At 49.7% G+C, this 14334-nt stretch overlaps 1 protein-coding gene across 20 annotated transcripts in view; it reads left to right on the top strand.

The window, feature by feature from the left end:
* CACNA1D (calcium voltage-gated channel subunit alpha1 D) overlaps positions 1–14334 on the top strand; it is a 302032-nt gene that overhangs the window by 248667 nt on the left and 39031 nt on the right. For 7 of the 20 annotated variants that reach the window (XM_072785865.1, XM_072785856.1, XM_072785861.1 and 4 more), the window contains 6 exons: positions 1281–1364; positions 1835–1918; positions 8916–8960; positions 9361–9489; positions 12019–12084; positions 13705–13796. In XM_072785865.1, the coding sequence (XP_072641966.1) occupies positions 1281–1364; positions 1835–1918; positions 8916–8960; positions 9361–9489; positions 12019–12084; positions 13705–13796 (500 nt within the window). The remainder of the gene's footprint in view (positions 1–1280; positions 1365–1834; positions 1919–8915; positions 8961–9360; positions 9490–12018; positions 12085–13704; positions 13797–14334) is intronic. The other 13 variants (XM_072785874.1, XM_072785867.1, XM_072785875.1 and 10 more) reach the window with 6 other exon arrangements.

The raw sequence follows: 14334 nt of genomic DNA, 5'->3' as shown, positions 1-14334 counted from the left end.
GTCACAATCATAGGGACATTGTGCCTTTATGCTTGTTGCAAGACATGAAGATCTGAATGATGGTAGGATGCTAGGTCAGTGGGTGAAAGAGACATTGCAGTGTGGGGGGCAATGGGTTCAAGGCTCTGGGGTAGATAGCGAGGCTCGTTGAGGAGGGGACAGAAGAGTGAGTATGGTACTCATCCCCAGACAGATTTCAGTGGGATAGACCTGAAGACAAAGTCCCCAAATCCAGTGATGAGGACATATGAGAGGGGCAGAGCAGACATCAGGAGGATCTGAAAAGGTCCCTACAAGGAGCCAGCATTTGGTCTGACCTCAAAGGAAGAAGTGGATTTGAGCAGACAGAGTTAGGGATGGGGAGGCTGGGATTGCAGTGGCAGCAGGAAGGGTGTATGTGCACGTGGTAAGAACCTGCTGGTGTTCTGAGGGATGATGAGGAACCCTCCTAGCCTGGAGGGTAGTGTGGGAAGGGAGGAGGAGGAGGGCTGGGGTACAAGGAGGATTCTCTCCAGGCCAATGGGAGCCTTAGCACATCATCACCCTTGACTGCTTTTCCTTTGTAAGACCTGTGTTTTCCTACACAGCCCACCCTTCCCCATAGACTGGAGTGAGTGTCCCACCCCCACCCCCACACATGGGGCAACTCTGTGCCCTGGACTGCGTGCATCACTGTGCCTCTGTCCCGGTGAACCCAAGGACTCTGTGAGGACACAGCACACCTTTCGTAATTCTTGCACTGGTGAGGGGGAGCAGGAGGCTTACTGGTTAGTTTTCAGAGCACAGAAGGAGGGTGGTGGGAAATGCCTGGTCACAGTGCTCTTTAACTGGGAGAAGAGAACTATGGAAAGGAGTAGGGGAGGGCCTGCTGACCCTTCTGTGTAAGGGTTGCAGACTTAGATGAGTCGCACGCCCTCCTGTGAGGGTTTGAAGTTGTCACCCGGGTGCAAGGGCGGGCTTTTCAGATGCCCCCCCCCCGCCCCCGCCCTGCAGAAGCTCTGCTTGGTGTGGTGCCTCCCAGGGCCTTGGGTCTGCGCTGTGCGTGAGTGCGTGCATGCGTGTGCGTGCGCCTGTGTGCGTGCCCTCTCTCACACATGCAGGTGCTCCCCAGCCTGCGTCCCTTTCCGCCGGTGGACAGCACCGTTGCCTCCCTCTTTGGCTCTCCCACCCCACCCGGTTGCCATGGGTGCTGCGGGGCCTCCCATATGTCCCCGTATGATCCGTGTGGCGTTTCGTTCCTACGTGCTCATAAACGTCTGCCCCCTGCCTGCTCTGTCCAGGGGTATTTTAGTGACGCCTGGAACACGTTTGACTCCCTCATCGTAATCGGCAGCATTATAGACGTGGCCCTCAGCGAAGCCGACGTGAGTATGCGCCCGCCGTGGCCGCCCGCCTCGTGTCCTCTCTGTCTGTGCGCTCTGCTCCCTGCCCCGCACTGGCATCACCTGGACAAGTCACAGGCCCCAACTTCACTTGACCTGAAACCAGGAATCTCCCACCGAGAGCTGTGGACCAGAGGCTTGTGAGGGGAGAGCTTGATCCCAGGCCTTTTCAGACACAGAGCACCTTCCGGAGGGCTGACTCAGGCAGCATGTCCCGAGACACTGGCAGGCAGGGCACAACAGGCGTCTCTCATGGTCTTTATTTGCCGTGTCAGCAGCAACACCCAAAGTGAAGTACCTGTTAACATGTTTGTTGTAGGGTAATTTTTTTTTTTTTCAAGGAGCCGGGTAGCATAATGCTAGAATGTTCCCTTTTTATAACACTGTCCTTTTCTTCTTTTTTCCTGTTGTGCTTCCTCTCCTCTGTGGCTTCTGAATGCTTGCCCTAACAGCACTATTTCACTGATGCATGGAACACTTTTGATGCCTTAATTGTTGTTGGTAGCGTCGTTGATATTGCTATAACTGAAGTGAATGTAAGTAGCCAACTTTGTGTCCTGTGACGTGATTGTTTTTGTTAAGTCTGACACTCAGGAGCCTAGAAACCTTACCCATGGGTCTCTCTCTACACTTAAGAAATTCGGGTATACATTTGGTGTGAAAAGACGAAGAGCGTTTTGTAGCCTCCCCTCCCCCTGCCTCACCCCCTTCCCCTAAAAGAGAGCAGAGAAGCGAATGTAGAATGGCCGTTTTGGAACTAAACATGATTTGAAAAAGAAGTTCTTGGGAACACGTGAAGGGCCGGGAGTTAATTTATGTGAGTATATGAACATAATCACTCACTGGCTATGTGACATTGGCCGGGCACCTGACTGCTCTGTGCCTCAGTTTTTCCAGCTGCAAAATGGAGTTCATAGCACGTGCCCTGGCACTCACGATGGTTCTGTGAAGGCACAGGGGGGAAACTTCACAGCCAGGCCATGAACACGTGGCCGCTGCTGCTGTCCTCACCTGTATCTTGTGCACCTGCCGAGTCTGACCGGTGACACTGGGGAATACCCACCCTGTCTTGGCACCCAAAACAATGGTGACCTCATGGACCAGGAGAATGAGGGCTTAGGACATATGGGGAGAGTGTGTCCATTCTCCTCTGTTGCACTCGATTGAACCCTTTAATAAGGAAACAAGTGCAGTAGCAGCATGGTAGGTGGAGTGACCCCCCACCCCCACCCTTCCAGAAGCATCGTGAGAACCTTCCTTCAAAATTAAGAGGCTCCAGAAAAGGGAGCACTGCCTCCTGCCCACAGTTCTTGGACCTAACTCATGCCTAAACCAGGAAGGGCCAGAGGGAGGCAGAAATGGCCCTGCTTACCTGGTCTGTTCCCAGTTTGTCAGCAAGTCTTAGTGGGTGTCCCGTGTATGTGCCCCAGTGTGTAGAGCCCGCTGTGGGGATGAATGGAGCATGGGGTGGGACTGCTGTGTGGTGTTGGCTTTCTGCTCCATGTGGCCAGCCCCCCTCCTCCCCCACCCCCGGCTGGGGAAGGGGCCTCCTTGCTCTGCCTGGCTGACATCTGCAGGATTATGTGGCCCATCCTGGTGTCCAGACAGCCTGTATCAAATAAGGATGCTGTGATCCCTCTTTATGCCACTGCTTTGGGTCCAATCTAAGCCTGGAGCACAGAACAGTGGGACAGCCACTGGCCCAGCACTCCTAAGACCTGAGAGTTCTGGTCCTGGTTCAGAAGTGACTTACTGGATCCGGGGCCTCACGTCCCCACCACGGATCACCTGGGGTGAATGATATCTGCCCTCCCTGCCTCATAAGTATGTCAGGATGATAAAATGATATAGATATTTGTGAAAATACTTGCTACAAAAACTTGAAAGTATTAGGGACACATAAGGCTATTATCCAAGTATAGATTTTCCATGGACTAATAAGTGGAATGGACTGTAAGATAGTGTCCACCCAAATCCATGCCATGACAAGGTACTAATGTGGTATTTTCCTAGACCCAGGAAGATACCTCCCCCAACCTTTATGAGCCCAGATTTATGTAAATTCTACTTTATGGGAAATATTCCATAACTCAGCTATAAAATTGTCATTCATAATGTGTAAATTATGCTTGGTTATAAAATAATCTGATGCTAATGGCAAAACAGCAGGACCCTAACTGGGCTGCCATGGGCTCTCTCCTGAGTTTATGACCAGACATCTGCCTGCTTAGCCATCGCCCAGTGTAAAGCGCTTACAACCTTTGTCAAAGTCTGCTTACCTGAAAGTTCTGGAACAGACAGACCCTGATGGAAGTCAGGGATGGTCTACATTGGAAATGAAAATAGAAGAAAGTGAAGTTTCAGCAGGTTTCCCTGGAGTGCTTCGTGCTGAGAGTGATGCGCAGGCAGTGGGCGTAGATGCTTGGTTTCTGGGTACCAGGATGTGGCCAGGGTTTGTTCACTGAGCCGACAAGCCAGCTCTCCAATGCCTCATCCCCACCTCTGGCTGGCAGGGTGTGGCACTGGTGCCCTCAGTTGACAGCACGCGCCCAGCTTCCCGGCTGCCCCTCCATATGCTGGGGGCAGAAGCACACTGTGCCCGTCCCCTCCGGCCCAGCCTTGCTCATCAGTGCCTCAGACATACCCTGCTTCATGTTTCATCCGTCAGGAAAGCTGCAGAGGTACAAAAACCCACACTGAACCTTTCTAGTTACCATTTGACTTTGAGGCTTCTGCACAAAACAGGCTTTCATTAGGCCCATTTCTGACATCCAGTCAGATTTTCAAAATCACACTGGTGACCGTTCTCATGCCATTTTCTAGTCAGTGACTTTTCCCCTGGTTAGATAAAGCCTGAGACAAAGGCTCCCTCGGCTGGTGGCAAAGCCAGCTGTCCGCCCCGGGGCGGGTACAACCCCTTGAGGGGTTTCAGCAGTTCTGGGCTGGGCCGCAGTGCGGGGTGAATGCTCAAAGCCACCTTCTCATTTATTCAGTCTCTCAACACATGTGTCCCAGGCACATATAGTTCGCAGGCCGTGGCGCAAAGATGAAAGAGACTGGATGTCCTTCACCTCTGATGGTATAGCTGTTAATGGTGGGGCTGTTAGCTCCTCCAGCCCTCTCTCCCACACGTGCCAAGTTCCCTAGAGGAGCAACGCACATCTTGTCCCTTGCTGGCCCTATTCCCCAAGCTCCTGGGTCAGCTCAGCTTGAACACCCTTCGTCCATGTTGGCTGTTTTTAGCTGTGATAAGTCATCATTTTTTGCAATATTTAACTTGCTGTGCTCTCTCCCCCAACCTCTGTTGATCTTTCTTTTCTGTTGCCTAATTGATTTTCATGTTGGTTTTATTTTTAGAAAATTGTAGCGGCAAGTATATATAAACATATATACGGTGATGTCGTTGTTAAAGCAAAAGCACTTTAAAGACTGTATACTTGTTTGTGGCTTCCCCACCTTTGGTTTTCACTGAGTTTCACAGGGTGTGCTATTTATGGGTCATGGTCATCTAAATTGTTTCCCATCCGCTGGATCCCAGTCTCCACCTGGAGTCTGGGCCAGGGCCATCCTGGCCATCTTGGTCAGTCACACTTGGCTGTGTGGCTTGCCAACAGTCTTCAAGAATGATTGATCTGGCCTGCAAGTGAGAAATCTAGCTTGCGTTTGTACTGTTTGTAAAAAACATTTTGGATGGCCCTTTCTGTTCTCCTGCTTGATGCCCTGCCCAACCCTCCCCTGCTGCCCCCACCCTACAAACCCTCCCACCCACCCCCTCTGATCATGGTTTGATGACTCTCACAGATTTGTGTTTATCACATCTGGTCATAACATCATCAAGCTGCTAAAATGTCAGATGATGATTGGCAGGCTCGCCTTTGCTCACCCTCGGATGCCTATTGGTGTCTCAAATGGTAAAATGACCCAGCACCCCACTCTCTCTAACCTGGGCAGTGGCTGTTGCCAGCACTGAGTCCTTTCCCACTATCATTATTGCTGGGAAGGCAAAATACTTATGCAGAAGCCATGACTGCCTTGTTCTTAACTGAAGAGCATGTGAAAAGTTAGTAAGGAGCTCACTCTCAGGGACCCAAGAATTTTCCCTGACCTGTCAGGTACCCAGTGTGGACCAAGTGACCAACAACTGTGCTCAGCTTCTAGTTGCTCAGCCCTCCATTCCAGATGCCAGACCTTTTCCAGGGACCAGGTCACTGATTTTCTGGACACAGGCTCAGCATTCCCGTATACAGAAGACTTACCTCCCAGAAGTGTTACATGCCAGGTTAGAAGTAGCCAAAGGGAGGCTCCCCTCAGCCCCTGCCCCCCCGCCCCGCCCCCCCAAAAAAAAGGTTCTTCAGGACACCTTGAGTTAACTGGTTCTGGGATGCTGGTTTGCTTCCTATCTGAAGTGGAAAATGACATTATTTCAGCCTTTCCAAGAAGAGATGGGAATTAATACAGCAGGTGCAGACTGGTCTCTTTGATTGTACTTGGGAAGCTCAGGGCTTGTCTGGCTCCTGTAGTTACTGAGGGCTGGCCCCAGGCTTGCATCTTGAGGCCTGCCTGGGAGCCCTGTGTGAAGGGGCTAGAGGGGACATCAGGAGAGCCCCAGGGATCTAGGGAGCCTTCTGGACCCTGGCATACAGTTTGGCTTCCTGGGGCTGAGGGACATCTCCTCATGGGGTACCCAGCTGAAGACAGTGGGCCCCTAGCCCAAGCACTGGAATCTCCTCTACTGAGGACTTGACCAAAGAGCCCTGTTGGCTGTCTTTGGAAAAGTACCCAGGAAGTGAACCCTCTCCCAGTCTCCACCTTGGAGGGCATCCTATAGTTGATCCCAGGATCATGTAGGGCATCAGCTCACCCACATTCCAACCGCACCCTCCAAAGCCTTCTGTGTTTCCAGGCCCCCTCCATGTGCTGTGGGCAAGATGGGGATGTGGTTAGCCTGTTTGTATTGTCCAGGTTCTGAGCTCTCATCAACTCCAAAAGAACCCACTGCTCAGCTGTAACAGCCTAAGTGGGCTTTTCTAGGGGCCCTCCCTCTGTGTGGCAAATCCAGACCTAAAAGGAATTTGCTGGTGTGAGTGATCACCTGAAGATGTGCCCAGCGTTTCCCTGGCTTAGGACTTGCCAGTTCCCCATTTGAGCAGCACCTTAGAATCACCTAGGAACTTTTTAAAACTCCTAAAGCTCTGGCACCACCCAGCCCTATTAGATAAGAATCCTTAGGGTGTGACCTGGGCATCAGATTCTGCAAAAGATCCCCAGGAAGTTGGAATGGGCAGCCCAGGGTGATAGCTAGCCTGCCCTTTGCATCTGGCAGGCAATTTTAGTTTGAGCAAAGCCGTCTTCAGGGTCCTTCTGATCTGTAAGATATTTTGGCAACTTGCACCATCCCCCAGTGCTGCCAGCAGCATCCTCCCCTGTAGAAGTGCTCCCTGCCCAGCATGGCACTGAGGGAAGAAGGTGTCACAGGCTGCACTGGGGGTGCACGTAGCTTGGTTTGCTGTTTGTTCTTTCCTTCCTTTCTGCATGTTGTGCCAACATGTCCTTCCACAAAAGCTGCCTTGTTCTCCTTTTTGTTTTTGTTTTTTTTTTTAAAGAATATTCAGGGTTTCAAGTTCATAGTTCAAAATTTGTCATACTTCAAGGGTATCAGTTGGAAAAGAGTTGTGTACTTGAAATGTCAGTTTGGCTGCTGACTTTCCCACATCGTGAGGGAGGGGCTGCTGAGAAGTCCATCAGACTTGAAATGGGATGGGGAGGACAAGCAGAAGGGGGCTGGGGCCAGATTGTAGCCAGAGAATATCTTCCCTGACCAACAACCCTCTTATGCTTGCAGGTCTAACACACAAGTTATGGACATTTCAAAAGTACAACCATACAGCGCTCTGTCCTACACACACACCCCAGACCCCTTGAGCATAGGCAAGTGGAGGCATGCATGCACACACCCCCACATGCTCACACACCCTCACACTCCAGCTGCATGGGGGATACCCAAAAGCCTCATGTACACAGCCTTAGGGAGATTGGAAAACAAAACTTTGGAAAAGTAATTCCTCCGTTTGTTAGAGTCATGAGTTAAAACCATCATCCATCCCTTTAAGGAGATGCTCTTTGTCTTGAGGCGAGAGAAAAGAAGAGGAAGATAAAGACAGTGACAGGGCTTGGACCATGCCATTAGAAGGTTTGCCTTCTCAGTATCCTGGGTGAATCAGGGACCCCTTTGTAACCCTATCAGAACCTGTTAGTCCTGGGTTTGTCATCACATTGCTGAATTTCACTTGTGATAGGATGTGCCCCATTTCTTATTTTCCATGAATTTTATGTTAGGTCTCAGGAGGCAGCTGTTAATGAGAGTTCAGAATGGAGCCCTTTACTTTCCCTATATCCCCAGGGAGGAGAACCCCTCAGATTAGTGTGCGCATCTATGTGTGTGCATACCTCCCTTAACTGTGCAGAAACGCCATGTAGTAGGCTCCCTAGAAACCCTGGGAAACACTCAGCAGTCCTAGGCCCCCAACCAGAGAAGGCTCATTCCTTTGTTGGTTACCAGGTAGACCAGCTGCTTCAGTGGAGGGGACCCTCCTAAAGGGAACAGAGAGGCTGTCATTCCTTGTCTCTTGTTCAGCCCTTACTATTTAATTTAAAGATGCCTCCTGTTTGTTAGAGCTTGCTTACAACTTCTTTGCATTCTTTTAAACGCTGAACATCTAATAAGTGCCAGATTCTGTGCTAGGCACTGAGTGAAGCAAGGACCCTGCCTGAAGGGGAGGCTGGTGCCCACAGGGTGATAAACACTGGTTCAGCTCCCTGGGGCCCAAGCTGTAGGTGCCCAGCCAGACCTCGGATGAGGTGGAAGTGCAGAAACTCAGGGCAAGCCAGTCCTAAGCTGCTGCTTCCCAGGAGCCCCATAGGGCTGAGCACTGTCTTCTCTGACAACTCTCTGAGTTGTAGGCTGGCATTGAAGGCTAGTGGGGAAACTGGTCCCTCTCCCACTCACGCTGACTTGGTTTACCCATCTCCATGCCCAGGCCTGTGGCTCAGGAGTATGTGGGGTGCGGGCAGGTGCCACTCTGTTTGGCCTGTTTGGTAGACGACTCCTGTTCCCCAGGGTTAGGAATGGCCTGCTGCAGAGCAATTAGTTACCCGGACCCACAGTCCTGCCACACCAAAGAGAACTAGCCTGCCTGTGAGAAGCAGAGGCCCACCCTGCATGTCTTTGGGGACAACTGAGGTCTTGCAACATTCTCGTTTACTGAATGCCTGCCAGCTGCAGAGCATCATGCTCTGGGATGTGAATTAGGTAGTAGTGCATCTGACCCCATGTCAAAGGCTTCCCACCCTCCAGTCCAGGTCTAGGCAGAGCCCCTGGCATTGTCTCAGGGAGGGAGCAACCGTGTTGTCCTAAGACACCAACCACAAGTTTGTGTAAAAAAAAAAAAAAAAAAAATGGGGAGGGGCCCATCCTTCTGAACCACTGCTTCCCTTCCATTCATTAACACATTTTCAATCTTTGATTTCTTAAAGCCAACTGAAAGTGAAAATGTCCCTGTCCCAACCGCCACACCCGGGGTAAGATCAGTGACGAGTCCCCCGGGGCTGGGTCTTTCCTTGACCATGCTGAGTCTCCCACTAGTGTTTCTGTATTCTCCATGATTGTCCTTCCAAAACGGTGTCTGCAGTGGTTTGCATTCATCATCAGTGTCCAGTCTTCCTGACCAGCCCGGCGTTTTCCTCTTAACACACTCGACCACTTGGACATGCATGTGCTGTGTGGACGCAGTTCCCCAAGCCCTGTGTTGTTAGCATGGAACTCTTCCTTTCATATCATGCTTTTCAAGGTGAAAAGGCCCTAGAAACACATCTTCAATTCTTACCTCCGTCACCTTTGTTTGCATCTGTTGCTGTTTTTCTGAAAGTGTTGCATGTTCTACTTTGCATTGGGTTTGACCTCTCCATGATAACCCTTCAGAACTCTGAAGAGAGCAATAGAATCTCCATCACCTTTTTCCGTCTTTTCCGAGTGATGCGGTTGGTGAAACTTCTCAGCAGGGGGGAAGGCATCCGGACGTTGCTGTGGACTTTTATAAAGTCCTTTCAGGTAAGAGCCAGGCCGGGGGCTTCTCTGTTGCTCTTGAAGATCACATGTGAGCCAGTGAGTGTCCTCTGTTGTGGAGGATCCGGACTCCCTTCTGCATGGCCACTGTGTCCCAGTAGGTCAATAGAGGATGTGGAACACCAGAGACACCTGACCCAGCCGTACTTGGTGAATCAAACAGGATTATTTGCTTAAAGGAGACAAGGCAGTAAGGACCCACAGCTGTATCAGCTTCTAAGACTGATAGAGATAGTGAGCCTCCAAGCCCCTCTGGGGAGGATGCAGTCCTCCCCGGAATGGCCAGTGATGGATGGTGACATCCAAGAGAGGACAGGTCCCAGCAGATCCCCTGTAAACCAAACAGCCTCTTGCCAGGACAGCTCCTCCTCCTAAGGCTGCCACGGCCCTAACTGTTGGCCAGTCTGCGTACAAACCAGAGACCCTTCCTACCTGAGCCAGCACTCCATCACCAATCTCTGCGTTACCCAGTGCCGGGAAGGATCACAGTATTGAGGACATTTGGGCATAAGCCAGGCCTCACTTGTCATCTGTGACTCTGCAGGCTGCTGCAGAGATTCCTATTCCCGAATCAGTACTGACCTGACTTCTCCTGTACCTTCTAGTAGTCCACCCCAGATAGTCTAGTCTTCCAGACTGAATTAACCAGAGATCGGGTACAGATTCTCATTTAAAACATTCACCTATGTAGGAGATTTGTAGCTATGTATAAACATTAGAAAGTGAATCATGAATCTTTCTCTATTTTTAATTTGATATAAACACATTGGCGAATGAATCTAATCAGAGACATATAAAGAAAGAGTTCAAGCCAAGCCCACCACCTCTGAGGTAACTGGTGTTAACATCCCGAGGAACGTTTTTCTGCAGCGGGTAGGATTTTAACACATAAAGGAAAGGGATGGCACTGGGGAAGGGCATAGATCCAAAAACTCAAAGAAAGGATATCACAGCTCCTGGCAGGGGACCTGAGGTAGGGGGAAGAACTGGGAATGCAGCCCTGGGGGAGGGCAAGTGGGACCTCATGTGAGCCTTGGTCTCAGTAAAGGATCAAATCCCAGACACTTGTTGTAATATAGAGAACCAAAGTTTGTGAATGAACTGCTACAAAAATAGAATATACTTGTGCACTAATGTCATTTTTTAAAATATTTTATTTGACAGAGAGCACAAGCAGGGGGAGAGGCAGAAATAGAGGGAGAGGAGAAGAGACTCCCCACTGAGCTGGGAGCCTGACATGGGGCTTGACCCCAGGATTCTGGGATTATGACCTGAGCCAAAAGCCAGTGCTTAACCTACTGAGCCATCCAGGCACCTCTTCATACTTACTTTTAAATTAAACTAAACCTTTTCTTTTTAAAAGTTTGGTCAGTGTAAAGAAATTCATTGCATAGAGTGGTAGTTCACAAAAACTGAGAAACAGTGCCAATAGAATTCTTAAAGATTCAGTAATCTAGGAAGAAAATGCATTATAGGTATGTTTATGGTGAGGAAAGCCTGGGACTCCCTCTGTTGGGCTCCAATCCCACGGTCAGCTGTCAGGATGGTGCTGTTGCACCAGGCTGGGCAAGCAGTCACAGATCCCGAGTTGGAACACAGCAGAAAGGTTTGTAGCCACTGACTTTCTGATGACCTTTTGTGGATAAAAGAGAAAGTAGATGCTTTAATCATATGTGCTTGGCATGAAGTTCAGCAATCCGGCCACTACCTAGAGGTATGCAAGGCGTGTGGACATCTTTGGTCATACAAAATGTCCTAGGAAAGTAGTTGAGGAACAAGGATGAGAGGACCAGGGGTCTGACCCCACACATACACCTGTATTTAATGTTCTTAAGGAGAGCCCAGGTTTGGTGACCAGCTGGGGCTAGCTCCTTTTCTTTTCCCTGACCCAACCCTCAACTCTCATTTTTTTCAGAAAGTGTGCATTTTAAGAAAGATGTCTTGCTTTCTACAGCAGCAGCCAGAAAGTGATTCTTTCCCTTGGCCTCAGTAATTTCACTCCTAAGACTTCACCTTAAGCAGACATGGGTGGTTTTTCACAAAGATGTTCCTTTGCAATGTGATCTACAATAGCCCCTCACTCCTACCCCAGACATCCCCACAAAAGAAAGTGGAAGCAATCTAAATATCCAGTGTTCTGGAATGGGAATGGTTTGATCAATTATGATAATTTCACAAAGTAGTCCAGTGATGCATGTAAACATTATTGTGAGGGTAATATGTCTGCCTTGACACTATTTAGGGTCAGGGGCCACTGTTAATGATGGTGGAAAGCACATCCTGCCCATAGCTTTGTAACACAAGGTGCATGTGTGGATCTTATACTCAGGACTGAAGTTATTGTCATGGGCTTGGGTTTAAAAAGTCCTCCTTCACTATCGACATCCTTTCAGTATAGCCCAAACAAGAGAAGCTTGTGGACCTATGTGGGGTCTTCATTCTGCACCTGAGCAGTCACAGTGGGGGGGAAGGGGGAGAGGCTGGGCACTGAGCCAAGTGCTTCCTCTCTTCCAGGCTCTGCCCTATGTCGCCCTCCTCATAGCCATGCTGTTCTTCATCTACGCGGTTATCGGCATGCAGGTAAGCACCAGCCACTTTCTCCCTGTGTCCCCTTTGCTGGGTAGCACCAGATCTGTGGCAAGATGTGCCTTGACCAGCTGGAATGGAAAGACAGTGTCCTGATTTTCCAGGAAGGCACCCGTGCCAGGGACAGCCAGGCTCAGAAGAGCCAGGAGAGGTTGGGACATGCCATGGAGGGCTGGGTTTATTGGTGCTCCTCACCCCTAATCTGAGTCTTGGAAAACTCAACTGACTAAGAAAACCCACAGTTGGTTTCAGCAACAGGAAATGCCACATTTACAGAATAGCCGTAATTGTTCTAGTTGCTGTATCAATGCCACTAAGAAGATATTTAATGCTACAGAAATCTGTTGACAGTCTGGAAAGTTATGTTTTATCATAACCAGATGAGATCCTTGCTTGAAATCACCTGCTCCCAGATGCTACGGCAAGGGCTGAACTGGGACCATTACAGGGATTGGTAGCTGCCCTTTAACAAAGAACCACGAAGCCAGGTTGTCCGTGACCATGGCTGAAGGGTTTCTTTCCCACTTCTTCAGGGGTGTGAAAAGGGATTTGGCTTCATTCACTGCTGAGCCCTCACAGGGGAGGCACAGCTTCCAGGAGGAGAGGGAGACAGAGAGCAGCCTGCTGGACCCTCCTGGGGGGGTCTCTCTGCTACATGCTCTGCTGTTTGGGATGCTGTCCTTCAGATAAGGGGGCTTGTGAGTGTCAAAGAGTAGGGTGATGGGGTGATTCCAGAGGCAGAGAGGTGGCTGCGCTTACTTATCTGAAGGCATAGAAACATTTGCATTTCACTGGGGATGTATTTGGGAGTTAGGAACAAGGAGTTGACGTACTTGACCCCCTGTAGTTCAGGATGGGCTGCTGTGTGCCCCCAAATGATCTTGTATGCCTGATGTTCTACAAAACAAGAGCTGTCTCAGGGAACTGCAAGCTGCCCTGCACACCCCATCACCGGTTCGCTCAGGAGGCTTTGCCAGGCTCTTCTAAAATGGTCTACTCTTCTGCAAGTCCCACAGCTAAATTCCCCTTGCCCTTAGAGGAAAGGCCACTCTCCTTTCTGTGGCTCACTGGCCCCCACGCTTTTCTGCAGCCTGATGTGTTGTCTGTGCACAATCATGTTCTCTTTTTATTTCCTGGAGCTCCTGGGCCATGTCAGCTCTGCTCCTTTGCAGGCAGTGCTTCCTCTGCCCGAACACTTCACCCTCCTTGTCACCTGACTAGCTTCCATTTTGCCTTCAGTTCTGAGCCTTAAGTGTCACTCCTCCAGAGGACCTTTCCTGCCCCCAGCCCCTGACTGCAGATACTTTATGTGCCTCCCTGTCCAGCTGGATCATGCCAGCTCTCACCAGGAGGGGCTGTCTGGCTGATTGCCTAGTAGGAATTCCCTGAGGTGAGGGATGCTTGACCTCAGCACCGTGCTCCCAGTGGCGCATGTTAAGTGAATGAAGTGCCAAGCACTACGAGAAAGCCCTACTGGGTGTTGATCGAGCTTTTGTTAGTTCTAAATTCACATGTGGAATATGTTTCATGGATAGTTTTTTTGGGGGGGAGAGGGCATTTTTATTTTTTATTTTTTGACAAAATCTTTATTTCCCTAATAATTTCTCCACCTAGATGTTTGGAAAGGTTGCTATGAGAGATAACAACCAGATCAACAGGAACAACAATTTCCAGACCTTTCCTCAGGCGGTGCTGCTACTCTTCAGGTGACTGAGTACCACGAGGGCATCTCTCTCTGGCTCTGGGTTCCAGAGTGACACAGGACATGTGCTCTGTTACAGCAGTGTAGCCTCTCCTGGTTGATCACGATGGCTTATTATATTTGTTTTGTATTCTTGAACAGAGACATTATTTTAGTCACAGAGGAGTTTCGCTGGACTGTGAAACTACTGTGGTCATTCAGGCTGTGGCCAGCTTCAGGGTTAGCCCTTTGGAAGCTAGTAGGTCTGCCAAGGCCACCAGGAAAATGGTAGGATACACGCTTATGCATGGGAGCATGCACTTTCCATACTCCACAACCAGGAGTATGGAAATTTAGCAAGAACAGAAAGGCCTTTGCACAGCCAACTGAGAATATCCAAGATGCACAGTTTCAGATTTTAAAGGATTGTTTTTAACCCCAGTTAATGAACTTTGTAAACAAGGTATCTTGACGTGAGATAACTTTCTAGAAATTATACAGGTAATTTCTAATGATTCTCGTGATTGAATAGCAAGTTATTTGCTGTTTGGTAGTTTTCAGTT

Source organism: Canis lupus, chromosome 19 (assembly GCF_048164855.1).
Source record: "Canis lupus baileyi chromosome 19, mCanLup2.hap1, whole genome shotgun sequence".
In the NCBI taxonomy this organism is placed as follows: domain Eukaryota; kingdom Metazoa; phylum Chordata; class Mammalia; order Carnivora; family Canidae; genus Canis; species Canis lupus.
Note: the sequence above shows the minus strand (reverse complement) of the source record. Positions and strands in the feature narration are given on the sequence as shown.